The 14,061-nt window shown below is 39.0% G+C and overlaps 1 protein-coding gene across 1 annotated transcript in view; it reads right to left on the reverse strand.

Moving 5' to 3' along the window:
• The window catches only part of SLC44A5 (solute carrier family 44 member 5), a 36,840-nt gene extending 25,461 nt beyond the window's left edge, over positions 1-11,379 (reverse strand). The window contains exons 1-4 of the mRNA XM_062497364.1: positions 11,343-11,379; positions 7,006-7,054; positions 5,535-5,608; positions 3,596-3,680 (exon numbers count right to left, since the gene is read on the reverse strand). Of these exons, the coding sequence (XP_062353348.1) occupies positions 3,596-3,680; positions 5,535-5,608; positions 7,006-7,054; positions 11,343-11,379 (245 nt within the window). The remainder of the gene's footprint in view (positions 1-3,595; positions 3,681-5,534; positions 5,609-7,005; positions 7,055-11,342) is intronic.
• Between the last annotated feature and the right edge of the window lie 2,682 nt (positions 11,380-14,061).

Genomic DNA, 14,061 nt, shown 5'->3' on the forward strand with positions numbered 1-14,061 from the left:
CCAACACCCTGTGTATGCACTGCATGCAAACTCACCATCAGCACTTGCTTCACTGTAAAAGCTGCCTAATTCTTGTTGATCAGAAGGTGGCACCAAAATCAATCAGAAGCTTTTTATGGTTGGAAACCAAAAGCAGTTGTCCAGAAAACAGAATACAATAGCATCTACTAATAACACTGACAAGACGCCCCTTGATGTAAGCAAGGGTCAGTCTGTTAGTCCCACTTATTTCACATCTACTGGAACTTAAAAGTCTTGTGGGAGCTGTCACTGAAGTCTGGATTTGTTGGAAACTGAGGACTTCAAAATCTCTTGATTTAAAGACTTGGGTTTTGAAGACAGCAAAATGTGCTGTTAGTCTTTGCTATGTCAGGAAATTATTAGATAGCTCTAGTGAAGATAATATGGCAGTAGATCTGCCCTTTTTATACAAGACTTCTACTCAGGGGTATGCGGCGTCCCTGAGAGAAATGGTGGATATGCCCCCCTATGGACTATGAAGGGCTACCAAGTTGATCAGAGAGATGGAGCACCTCTCCCATGAGAAATAGCTGACAGAATTGGGATTGTTCAGCCTGGAGAAGAGAAGGCCTCAGGGATGTCCTAACTGTGGCTTTCCAATACCTGAAGGAAGCCTACAAAAATATTGAAAGGTTATTTACAAGGGCCTGGAGTGACAACAGGGAATAGCTTCCCACTGACAGAGAGCAGGTTTACATGGGCTATTGGGAAGAAATTCTTGGCTGTGAGGGTGGTGAGGCCCTGGCACAGGTTGCCCAGAGCACCTGTGGCTGCCCCATGCCTGGAAGTGTTTGAGGCCAGGCTGAACAGGGCAACCTGATCTAGTGGAGGGTGCCACTGGCCACGGAATGAGGGTTGGAATGAGATGAGCTTTAAGGTCCCTTCCAACTCAGGCTATTCCATGCTTCTGTGATGTACAACAGACCCCACAAAGCAGTGTTTGAGCCCTCACTGACCTTCACCATGGCAATACAGCACAGTGGGAGCTCTGTCTTGTGAGCAGGATGGCAGTATTAACAATGAAGGGTGCTTGAGCTAACAAAGCTGCCCCGCTTCTATCTGTCCTGCTTCATCACGAGTCCTGCTTCTACATCTCATTGTATCCCCCAGTCCAGGACATATCCTCTGCTCTCCCAGCAGCATGTGAATCCCACCAACTGCTGAATAGGGCTATGCCTTCAAAGCCATTATATAGCACCACTGCACATTCAAGCTCCATTTAAGACTGGGATTAACTCAATTGCCTGACATTTTACAAAGTTAACTTGTTTTCATTGAGGTATATTCTGCTATGCACTGTTTAAGAAAAGACATGTCCTGGCAAAACTAATTCACTGCCATTAGTTGCTATTTCTTTAAATTAGTAGAATACAATTTTGGACTGAAATGTCATCATTCTTCAATAGTTTCTTGATGGTATTTATGATCTGTGAGTTGCTCAAAACCATTTATGAATTCTTTTTTCTTTTTTTTTTTTTTTTCTTAGCCCACTTGCTGGTATTGACAGCAGAAAAGAAAGTTTAAACATATATATAACACGTGAAAACACCCACTGAGAATTAGGTCTGTATCCTGTATAATGACACTGTGTTGTATTCCATTAGTACATTATGCTCTGTAGAATGCAAAACAAGTTCAGAGATTACACAGCAACTAATGGAGATAGATTACAAGGAGACATGAGGAGGTCTAACAGAGACTTTAATGATGATACAAACAATTTATTTGACTGCATGGCATTCACTGGAGTTCAAATGGGTTTTTGCACAAGTTGTGAGTGCCGGCTTTGTTTCCAACTTGTCTTTTCTACTCCTCAGTGAGATTGTTGAAAATACTTGTTAGAAGGACAAGATTCAAAACATGAAGACTGTGCTTACTTCCCAAGAAAAATGTCTGAAGACTAAACCCTTGGGGACTTCGGAGAGACACAGCTCTGGCTAAGCCTTTCACACTGCTTACTTTCAGGGAATCTGAAAAACAATGGTATTGACCATGCTCACAAGCATATCCACAGCCCCACTCCAGGGACTAGAGGGATTCATTCAGATGGGTGTTCAGGCCTACTACCATAAACACTCTTGCTTTTCTGGTAGGTTGTATTATGTGTCTTCTGATTTATATTTTTATAACAATCTCCTCAATGTACCAAATAAATTCCAAAATGCAGTCTCAGTAGCTGTATTATTCTCCAGCAATCCCATATAGTGAGGGTCATTTGAAAAAAGAAACCAAAACTACAGTGTAAGAAATAACTAAAGGGAAGACTCAAATAACAAAACAAAAGAGAGAATGGGAGTGAATGGTAAGAACCAGAGAGAAACACCTGGCTCCACATCACACAGGATACGGAAGCTGTGTGTCTGAGACTCCCAAAGCCATTTGTCCACTACTTCCCACTGGCAACAGAGGGGACATGGACAATTGGCAACAAGGTGGGGAGGAGAGAAAGGGTGCGGTGCGGGGAACAGACACACCACTACAACTTTTTCTACTTTTTTTTTTTTTACTCTTCAGGACTCTCCAACAGTTGCTGTGAAGAATAATCAGAGAACAAGTTTTCTTTCACTAGCCTGTTTCCCCTGTAAAAAAACTTGAGAGTATATATAGCCCTAGCTCTACTTTTGTTCCAGTCTCTATCTCCTGCCTCTCCCTGTCTAAACTGCCCTTTTGATAGTGGCTTCCTCATTTTGTTCCACAAAAAGCTAAATGGGAAAAGAAAGAAGCAGAAAAGAGTTGTTATCAAACACTAGCATAGCATCCAGCTTCTTGACAGTGACAAGGGCATAAAGCATGCCTAAAATTTACCTTTAAAAAGGAAGACAGTGAGTGAAAAAGCAAACCTTTTTATAAAATTGTTTCTTAAACCACTTAGATTTTCAGAGAAAAAATTGATGCAACACCTTTCTTCCCTGAGCAGAAGCTATCTTCATGTGTAAGTACTCTATTGGTATCGACTAAGTAATTTAACTCCTACAATTCAAAATTTTAAATGACTGAAAACCAGAGATAAGTTAATATAGCCATTTAGCTGTATTTACCTCCTGTTTATCCAAGGAGGATACGGTTACAGTTGCCCATCTCCCAGACTGCTCAGTCTCCTCTCTACCAGCACCAGATAAGCACCAGAAAAAAAACAAAACAAGAGCCTTTCACTACAGACTTTTCTGTTATCTGGTGCATGTTGACAAAACTACAGATCAGGCTACATGTACTACAATGCCTTAAGACTATTCTTATCCCAAAGTGTATGAAGAATTGCTCAATAGGTTATGAATTACCCAAACTTTGGCATTTAGAAGCTGTGCCAGCTAGTCACTTTCTATGCAACTGCTGATGCAATCTTTAAGTTATACTGATACCTTACAAAAAAATATTCTCTAAATGACATAAACAACTGCATTGCAGTAATAATCTGGATCTGGATTTGCACTGGGCAACTAACGTATTTCAGAGCTTTATCTGGAATAAATACAGTAAGAGTGTTACTGTCTCTTTGACAGAGAGATTTGAAACCTCACATTGTATTCACAGTGCATGAGTAATAAAAGTATGCAAACAGATTTAGTATACTCACTCATTGAGGGTATCTCTCTGACCACAGAACTGCCCATAGCTGTCAGTTGGATAAATCACTTTCCTGGGGTCCCCGTGCACCCAAGCTGTAAAATATACAATACTTCTTAAGATTTTAGTCAAGTGCTCACAGTTAGTTATTAAAACTAGCTAGCATGAAAATGCATCACTTCTAAAGTACCATTTTATACTTTACTGATCAACACAGAAGAGTTCTGATTAGTAGATTTCCTAATGAAAAACTAACATGCAAAGCACAGTAAGCTGTACTAAGGTATGGATTAAACTGTAAGAAAGTAATCCAATGCTCCAAGTCCCTTTGAGCCTGACCTTGAACACTTCCAGGTATGGTGCAGCCACAGCTTCTCTGGGCAACTTGTGCCAGGGCCTCATCACCCTCACAGGGAAGAATTTCTTCCTAATTTCCAACCTAACTCTGCCCTCTGTCAGTTTAGAAGCCATTTCCCCTTATCCTGTCACTCCACGTCCTTGTGCAAAGTCCCTCTTCAGCTCTCTTAGAGACCATTTAGGCATTGGAAGGGGCTCTAAGGTCTCCCAGAGCCTTCCCTTCTCTACAATGAACAACCCCAACTTGTCAGCCTGCCTCTGTAGCAGAGGTGCCCCAGTCCTAAGAGCACTTCTCCTCTAGACTTGCTCCAGAATGTCAATGTCCTTCCTGTGCAGGGGCCCCAGAGCTGGGAGCAGGAGGAGTACAGCTAAGGTCTGACAAGAGCAGAGCAGAGGGGTAGAATGGACCTGCTGACCACACTTCTTCCAACACAACCCCACGATACAATTGGCATTCTGGGCTGCAAGTGTACATGGCTGGCTCATGGCCGAACCTCATCAATCAGCATTGCCAATTCCTCCTCCTCAGGGCTGCTCTCAACCCAAATTGTTTTTCTCTAGCTTCTGCTGCCTGAAACTTTCCAACAGTTACTTTATGACAGCAAAACTTATCAATCCATGTAATTTTTTTGAACACACTTAATTTTGAGGGTTTTTTTTTATCAGTAAACACATGGCTGTAAACTTCTGAATTACCTTCAGGGAAGCAGGTCTTCGGAGAAAGACCTTGGGGTCCTGAAGGACAACAAGCTTTCCCTGAGCCAGCAGTTTGTCCTGGAGACCAAGAGGCCAGTAGGATCCTGGGATGCTCCAGGCAGAGCATTCCCAGCAGGTCCAGGAGTGATCCTGCCCTGTGCCCAGCACTGGAAGCACCTCTGGAGTGCTGTGTCCAGCTCTGGATCCTCAGCACAGCAGGGACAGGAGCTCCTGGAGCTGAGCAAGGGCCTGGAGCATCTCTATGCCCAGGAAAGGCTGAGGGAGCTTGTGCTGCTCAGCCTGGAGAGGAGCCCCAGCTGAGAGGGGCTGAGCCCTGGGCGTCCCTGGGTGTCCCTGTCTGTCCCTGGCTATCACTGGCTGTCCCTGAGTGTCCCTGTGTGTCCCTGGGTGCAGTGAGGGGGGCAGAGCATGAGCCAGATCTGCTTTGGGAGCCCAGCAATGGCACCAGAGGAACAGGCAGGGACTGAGCCCAGGAAGTTCCACCTGATTACGAGGAAGAACTTCTTTCCAGTGCAGTGATTGTGCACTTGAACAGATTGCCCAGAGAGGGTGTGGAGTCTCCCTCACAGGGGATATTCCAGAACCATCTGGATGCAATCCTGTGCCATATGCTCTGAGATGATCCTTCTGAACAAGGATGTTGGACCAGATGACCCACTGTGGTCCCTTCCAGCCTTATCCAGTTTGTGATTCTGTGAATTACAACAGATACTTACTGTTAATTCATTATTTGCTGCTACAAGAGGCATTACTTATTGACTGGAAAGCTTTTCATAAATATAAGCAAAAAGGGACATTTCAATTAAAAATTCTAACATTCACAAAGCTGCCTCCCCTCTATATGAAAAGGCATTACTATACCTCTATTTACTTACCCACAACACCTAATGCAATGTAACCCAGAATGACAACTATGAAGATCACACAGCAAATAATGTCTGTGCAGCGTCTAGGGGCAAGAAGAAACACTTTTTTAAAATAAGGTGTTTAATATGACCCTTCAAAACCACTGATTGTCATATGGTATTTTAACATCTGAGTAAGATATCTGGACCAGCACTTTGCAGAAGTTTTAGTAATAAACTCCCATTCAAGGTGTAAGGTCCTGTTTTTGCAAAAAGACCAGCAAACAAATGTGTATGCTTTTTTCACTGCAGACAATGAGAGCATATTGAGGAACAGATTTAAATATTGTTGAAACAAGTGAACCCATGAGATTGCTTATCCTATAAGTGATCATATAAGTGGCAAGACATACTACAGGACATCTGCTTCAGAATTCATTTTTAGCATCTGCCATTCTTTCTGTTTTCCAATCTATGCTTCCTCTTACAGAGAAACATTTTTAACATAAAAGAGATAAAGAGAGCAGATTTTTTTAAGCAGCTGTAGAACTTGAAATATATTACAAAGTGTGGACACTTCTCCCTTTGCAGAGAGGAACAGCTTTATCATCTCACTGAAATAAACTTTTGGTGAGGCCGAGGTGGTACAGGATTCAGACTCAATATGACAGTAACCCAAGATAGGACAACTACTCAAAATTGAGGAAGCAATGCTAAAACAATGCTTCTCATTTTCCCAGCCTCCGTTCAGATGCAATTCTGACACCACTCAAACTTGGCTTGATACACCAGGAGTATCATAAAAATACTTCATAAATTAGGACAAACTCCCTAAACAAGTATTTCTAATTATTTCTAAAATTATTAGCTTTCAGAAAAGAAAAAATACAGCCTTCATAGACAAGAACAGTGTGTGTTTTCAAACGACAGTATGACAAGTCTGCAGTGCTCTTTTCTGTCAAAAATTTTCTCCTGAGAATGATAAAACTGAAATAACTTGTGCTTCTCTAATTTATTCTTCTCAGTAAGGACAGTAAATGCTAGTTTAGAACTTAGCTCTCTGCATCTGGAAAAACACTGAAAAATTAACCATGATTAAAAGTTGGACTTGATGATCTTGGGAGATATTTTATGATTTCCTTAGATGCTTTCTGAGCAATTTCACTCTGCTCTACTCTGCATTTCATAAGACTAAGTGAAGTCGCGCCAGATTGCTCTGGTAAGAGGCTCTGTCACAGGGAGGTGTATCAGAACTACTACACATGTTGGACAGCAGATACTAATCAATGCAAGGCACACAGAACTGGCACTCAAACTAAAAGGATTTAAGAGAACATAACTCAATACTCTCCAGTAGTCATCCATCCTCAAGGGTAGTAAAGATGGTGGCTGGATTTAGAAGACTTGCAGAATCAAATTCAGAATCAAAAAAGTTTTGCTAACAAACATTTTTAACCCCTGTTCACCAAAAGAATTTAACACAATGTGTTATGATATTTACCTGTTATGAATAGGTCCTCTGAACTTCGGGTCAAATTTCCTTGGTTCACCTGAATTTAAAATAAAACAGTATGAAAACATGTCCTTGCTTAAAATAAATTCTGTCCAGAGGGGGGTATTAACACCAGCCTTTGAAGAGCATCTTCCACATATTTCTATTTAATCAGTTTTTTTAAAAATCATTTCATAGGGGCAATACCAGTAACTCACCAATAAAATTACCTAGATTTTGTATATGAGATGAAGGCTTTTTTTTTACTTCTAACTTTAAAACATTGAAGGCTTCACATTAACCACATGATAAATTACCTTTTATAAATTATAAAATTATAAATTATCCTATGACTGTGCCTATGCTCAGGTTCACAATGTATTTGAGAGACAAGGATTATGTCTCCCAGTCACAAGCTAAGTGTGTCTGACAGAGAGTTAATGAACCTACCTCTGCAGTTACAGACTATGCACTTCTGATTTTTCTCTAGAATCAGAATGTGAAAGGGTGACAAGGGACCTTCAATATAATCACCTCCTGCCATGGGCAGGGACATCTCCTAGACCAGGTTGCTCAGAGCCCCATCCAACCTGCCCATGAACAGTGCAAGGGTTGGGGCATCTACAGCCTCCATCAGCAACCTGTTTTTCATGTGGCTATCCTGATTAGCACAGTTTGAACTGATTTACCCTACACACAAAAAAAAATATATTAAAAACCTGCCAAATATCAACTCACCAACCTGTGCTTCCAATGTGGACCTCAGTAAGAGAAATTAAAGTATGATCTCATTTGGTAAAGAGTAACAAAAACTTATGGTCAAACTAAAATTTTTAAGTTTTGAGCTACTGTATGAAGACAAACAAGCAGTTTTCCATTCAGCAGACCAGAATCTGGATTTTTCATTTTGAAGCCAGCTATCCAGTTTTATGAGACTTTTTCTTTACAAATTTCAGTAATTATGAAGATTTACTGAACAAAACTCTGTGCAATGAAAAATTATTTCTTCATTCAAATGTTAAAGCAGCAATACAAATTGCTGCTTCAGAGTGCTTTGTCATTGCTTTCTTTAGGACCTCGTCTTCTGAACATCCTTGGTATTACATGCTGCTACCATCCTAAATTTCCTCCCCTGGGCCTCAAAGGAAAATACTTAGTTTTGTCAATTAGAGAACAATTCAGCAACTTCTCAAAAGCAGAATTTGCTTATTAACTAAATGCCAGACTTTGTTCCTCGTTTGTATCAGGAAAACCTTATCAAAATACATACACACCAGTCAGTACAATAAACACAGCAGTTAATAAAATCCTATTTGTCCTTCATCTGAGGTATTCAGAACCACCTTAGCAAGCTTCGGCAACAAAAATATCCTAATACAGAGGAGACCAAAAAATTAAAACTTTGGAGAAGTGATGTATGATAGCAATGCTAGGGAGTGGAAGAAGCTATGCTGTGATACATAGTCAGGAAAGCATAACAATTATCTAATGCTGGGCCAACACCTTTATATTGAATGAATCTTTTTGAATGGAAAATTCTACAAAAATTTCTACTATGAAATAATTTACCGTCAGAACAAACCCGTATGTAACATCATGCCCTACTGACAAGTTCTGGCCTTAAGGCACACTGAAGTTGAACCTCTGTTCACTGCTCATACAGGACCTGTTGAGCACATAAGAACAGACACACCAGACCACACCAAAAAAATCCACCAAACCCACACCCTGAATCTTACAAGAGGCCATATCTGAGGAGGAATAGCAACACTAAGGCAAACACTGTAGTATTTCCCCAACACTGATATTACAGAGAATTGCAACTGTATTTTTCCTAAAGTACTGACTTTGCATTTAATAGCTGTGAGTGAATTTCTTTGTCATTAATTTCAAGAACTGAGATTCAAGGAATCTCTATTTACCTTGCATATATTTTAACAATCTGCAGTGCCCTACATCACAGAGTACTACAAGTTAATCACAAGTTAACTACAAGTTAAGCTTTCAAGTACTACCTCCTTTTATCTGTTTTAAGCTTGCAATCAATCAGTTTATAACTGTATTGTGTAACATAGCAGCATGTTATGCTATCAAAAATGTCACAAATTATTATACTCAAATGTCCTGGTCTGCTCTAATGTCTTTTGTACATAAGCCATTTCATAGCTTCAGTCATGCTTATATTCCTTTTCTTACCTTTGATAATGCTACTACAGATCACTAGAAAAGGAGGGGCCAGAATGGCACAGGATATTCACCACAAATATTGGATGTGATATATATAATCCTATGACTTTTTCTATTTGACTTCAGTCCATTCCCAACAATTCTCTCTAACAGTCTACTTGCTTCTATGGGCCAACATTTTTACTGAGTCACCCATTAAGCCTCCAAGTTCCCACTCTTGAATTCTAGTACTTAGCTCAATCCCACTACTGAAGGAGCCTATTCTCCAAAGCTATTCAGTGTTTTCCTTAAAAATTAGAACAAGGAAGTAAATGAACACTTTGAAACTGTGCAGGTGACAAATGTTAAAATACTTCTGGAGACAGAAGCATTTATCAAAAAGGATTTTTATAAACAACATTTCAAAGTGATTTTTGTAAAGTAATAAAAGTTATAGAGACAAACTCTATTCAGAAATCCATACAGAACAATTGATTTCAAAAACACTGTTGAGAAAAATCCTAAAGGATTACAGCACACTACAAAGAGACAATGAGTCAATCAAGCAATGTCTGTAAAAAAGCACCACTCTTTCAAGATGTATGAGCATGATTGAAAGACACCATTCCTTGTGCTTGGGGACATGTGAAGCCTCAGATGAAAAACTATGTCTAGATCGTGGGACTAGAATTTTAGAAGGTACAAATAAATTTGAGAGAGTAGAGGGACTTATTAAAAAGGAGATACTAGGTTTACAGAAAGCAGTAAATGAATGCAACTTCAATGCCTGTGATTAAGCAAATGAGCACAAAATACCGGTCTTCAATCAACCTACAAAACTGACAACGATCAGTAGTTCTGCTTCTTCTACCAGTTAGATAAGATAATCTCATTTGCTGCAAGGATGGTTTCGATTAGACATTAGGCAATCTTTCAGGAAACAACTATACACTGGAATTTTCATCACCCTAACTTTTTAAGAAAGGATTACACAAATACCACTTGGGAAGAGAACAGGAAAATGTAACATCTCAGCACAAAGACATTCAAATGGATCTAATAAGAGGATAAAAACAAAGCACTACAGAAAGGGAGGTCTAATTCAAATGGAGACTCTCATCTTCAACAAGCAAGACAGAAGCTGTGAAATAGTACCAGCCACTAGCAGCCGTAAAGTTATTGCAATACTGCAAACTCCTTCTGAGAACTGTTCCCTCACACCAGCTTATGGTGTGAGGTCTATGCTTATGGTGGCATGATGTAGGGCAACATGGCTCAAGCTGCCTCCTCTGTCACTGAGCTCTTGGTATGAATTCATTACAGAATATGGTAAGAAATAGTAACAACATTCTAAGTTCAAAGTACACTAGAATTCACTGTCAGAAGTAGTCTGGATCCCTGGAACACTCCTTACAGCTCATCACAACTGTGATCAGTTTCATGGAACAACAGGAAAAAAAGGAAAATGCCATTTATTTAATTTTTCTAACTTAGTTCTAAATTAAATTCAAATTCCCTACTTAATTACTACTATTCTTTTAAAATTCTGAAGATTTTTTTGGGGGTGAGGTGGGAATTACTTATGTTTCTAGTATCTAGATAGCTCCTGGTAAAAGCAACCACTTCCCCAGCTACAAAAGCCCAAATGTATTTAGAAAGCAAATTCCAAGCTTTAGGAGTCCAGCAGGCATAAGGAAGAAAGCAGTGATACGGGGGGACTGACACCTTTCGCTACAATTAAAGACTGGGATTATATTTGTTCTTTGCAGATGAGACAGATCTATTTTACAGTCTGTCTTATAATATGAAACTTGTGTAAGTTGAAGTAAAATACTATTACAAAAAATAACTCACAAGATATTTATGAAATCTGACTCCAAACAGCATATGAAGTTGTTACATTTTATCATTGTAATAATTTGAAAAAGCAACTCTAAATTACTTTCCTAAAATATAAATCAACTATACACACATGTTAAATTTACCTTTGAGTGCAATTTAAATAAGCTAGCAAATGAAATGCAGGGAAAAAAATACAATATTCCTGACAATTGAAGAAGTTACAGAAAATTATTTGAGTCTGTATCCAAGCCCATTTAAGTCAATTGAGATAACATAGTTGAAATACATGAGATTTAGATCAGGTGTTTTGAATTGTTCTAAGAAAGCAAGTAAATTACCATGTTTTCCATAGTAGTTTTCTTCATTTCTATCCATGTAACTGTACCTGGATCAGTTGAGCAAGCTGTCTGTGTAAGATACTGACTGTGTACTTCTGTGCTGCTAGCTAGCACACTTTCCCCAGCAAGCAGAGATACACAAAAATACTATTCAAATAGATTTTAAAATAAAGCTGATTGTCAGGGACTTCTCCAACCAGAACAAAAATTCACAAAGTAGGCAGGCCTTTCTGTGAATAGAAAGTTATCTGTGCCTTGTCCACCTACCCAAGCCAGTCTGTACAAAGAGGAAAGACTCTTATCAGGTTGTATTAATTTACACTGTACATGCAGAAAGGGAAACAGCTGCACCTGACTACCATTTGTAAAACAAATACATGGAAGTGAATACAACCGAAAAAAAAAATCCTGATGATTTGCTAACTGAAAAGAAGGTATAACATTGTTAGCTACATTTCTGTAGCCTGTGCTACTATGACAGTAAATAGTCTTTACATGCAACAGGTGGCCACATCTTTCCTCCTCCATATATATGACTAGCACCCCAAAATTCAAGTCATGCAAGTTTAAAGTGTAAACTGCCTTCTGTATACCGAAATTCCAATCTTGTCAAATGGAAACCTATCTGTAGAAGTAGTAATAATCTACTACATTATTTCTTACTAGAATGTACTTTTTGTATTTCCGCACAGCACAAAAGTGGAGAACAGAAGATGTAGTGCTAGAAGATCTCAGCACTGTTACATTTATACTGTAATGTTTTTATAGTGAAATGAAGTACAAGGTATTATATTCAATAAGTGAATCTGAAAGCCTGTGGCAATCTCTCCTTCAAAGCCACATAGGAACAGAATCTACATGTGATGATCCTGACCAGAACGAAATTTCCATTCTCTGTGGAATATGATTAAAACACTAATTGTAGAATTCTGCAATGAGAAATGCGTACACTTGTATACGCACTCCTACAATAATGTACAAGGCAAGGGTGAACTACATGCTGGAACGCCAAAACCAACATTTTAAAGTCAGCACTGTCACTGCATAGTTCGCAATGACAAAGAAGAATACTCTCTTATGACATTTAAACAATGATGCCTGTGATATGAAGTCAAAGCCCATTTTGCTATTACAGAACTTAGCAGCAATGCTCTACTGTTTACCAAATTAGATATTTAATATAACCGGTGTCAGGCAACCAAGGTAAACGTAACGTATTGAAGATGTAGACTGATCTGCTGCAAAATATTAACTGTTGACTGAACCCTCGTACTTAACTACTTCCCAAGACCTCCTGTCATTCTTAGGCAGACAGAAAAAAAAAAAAATGCAGTGAGGCCAAATGACTGATTTTACTGTGCTCCCACTCAAGTTTGCACTTCTGTGAAAGGCTCCTTCACTAAATATCAATATAGTAAAGGAACAGAAGGCACTGAACAGACAGTGCTAAGCAAAAATGTATGCGAACTAACATGTATTTGGTCAGCAATGCATTACTCAACTCTAATAAAATTCTATTTCTAGTTTGATAACTATTAAGTTTCTTCAGGTTTCTTCCCTGGTGTTTGGTCAACAATTACATGTGCCAGTGACTACACAGGTAGTCAATACGCAGTCAAGAGTCAAAGGACATAGGTCCTTTGTCTTGGGACCCATCTTTCAAACCAAGGCAGGCTTTTTAAGAGAATAGTGTTTTTATTAGCAAGCTGTTGGATCTGCATGTGTAGGTGCTGCTCCCCTCTACTGGAGCACATCAGTCAGTTCAAGTAATTCAAAGTATTGCTAGAAAAGGCTTCAGCAACAGTAAGGCCTCCATGTATTTAAGCTGCTAATTGAATGCTCAAAGATGCAAGAGCACAAGACAACGAATTAGGCTGCTAACAAATGCACGGGGTGTAGTAGGATTGAAAGACATTCATCCCAGTTATGTTTCTCTTTAAAAAAATCACATTAAGATTTTGATGCTTCTGCCCATCTTTTCTCAGTAGAATTATAAAAAAATCCCAACACAAGTTCTGGCACAACTGATCTATCCTTTTCAGAAGCAGAAACTTCTTGAACATATATAAAAGGCTAAACTTTTCCAGGTTTACAGACTCAATTTTGCAAAGAATCCAAATGAAGGTTTGAAATGTACTGCTGTTCACTGGTAGTCAATTTAATTTTACTTAGAAGATTTTTAGGCAAACTTTGGGTACATTTTAAGCCACATTCAGTATTCCTTATGCAGATACAGCCTAATAATCCTGGTAATGTAAAATAATACATTATTCCAGTAAGACAAACAGTGTTGAAGCAGTCTGTTAAGTCAAAAGGTTAACATTAATACAAAAACAACTCTTTCGGTAAGTCTTGTACCTGGTTTACCAGCATACTGGGTTTTTTTTTTCCTCTTTGAAAGATTCAGGCATAACTTATTTCTTAGAAGATCATGTGTTGCATAGAGGTAAAACCATATAAAAAATAAGGGCCTTATTACCCTTGTAAAACCATGGCTCAGACCTGCTACTTCAGCTAAGCAAAAGACGACTATGGGAAAGTGACTCAGATGAATTGGAAGTGGAAGAACAAGTTAAATAACCATTACATGTTCACATCGTGGTTTATAGTGGTTGGTCGGATTATGTTTGTTATATTCTAAAACTATGTAACTGATAATGGGCTAACTGCTTAAAAGGGACTGGTTTTTGCAATTAAGTGACTCTCTTTGCAGCTGCCT

The sequence above is a fragment of the Cinclus cinclus genome, chromosome 8 (assembly GCF_963662255.1).
Source record: "Cinclus cinclus chromosome 8, bCinCin1.1, whole genome shotgun sequence".
Classification (NCBI taxonomy): domain Eukaryota; kingdom Metazoa; phylum Chordata; class Aves; order Passeriformes; family Cinclidae; genus Cinclus; species Cinclus cinclus.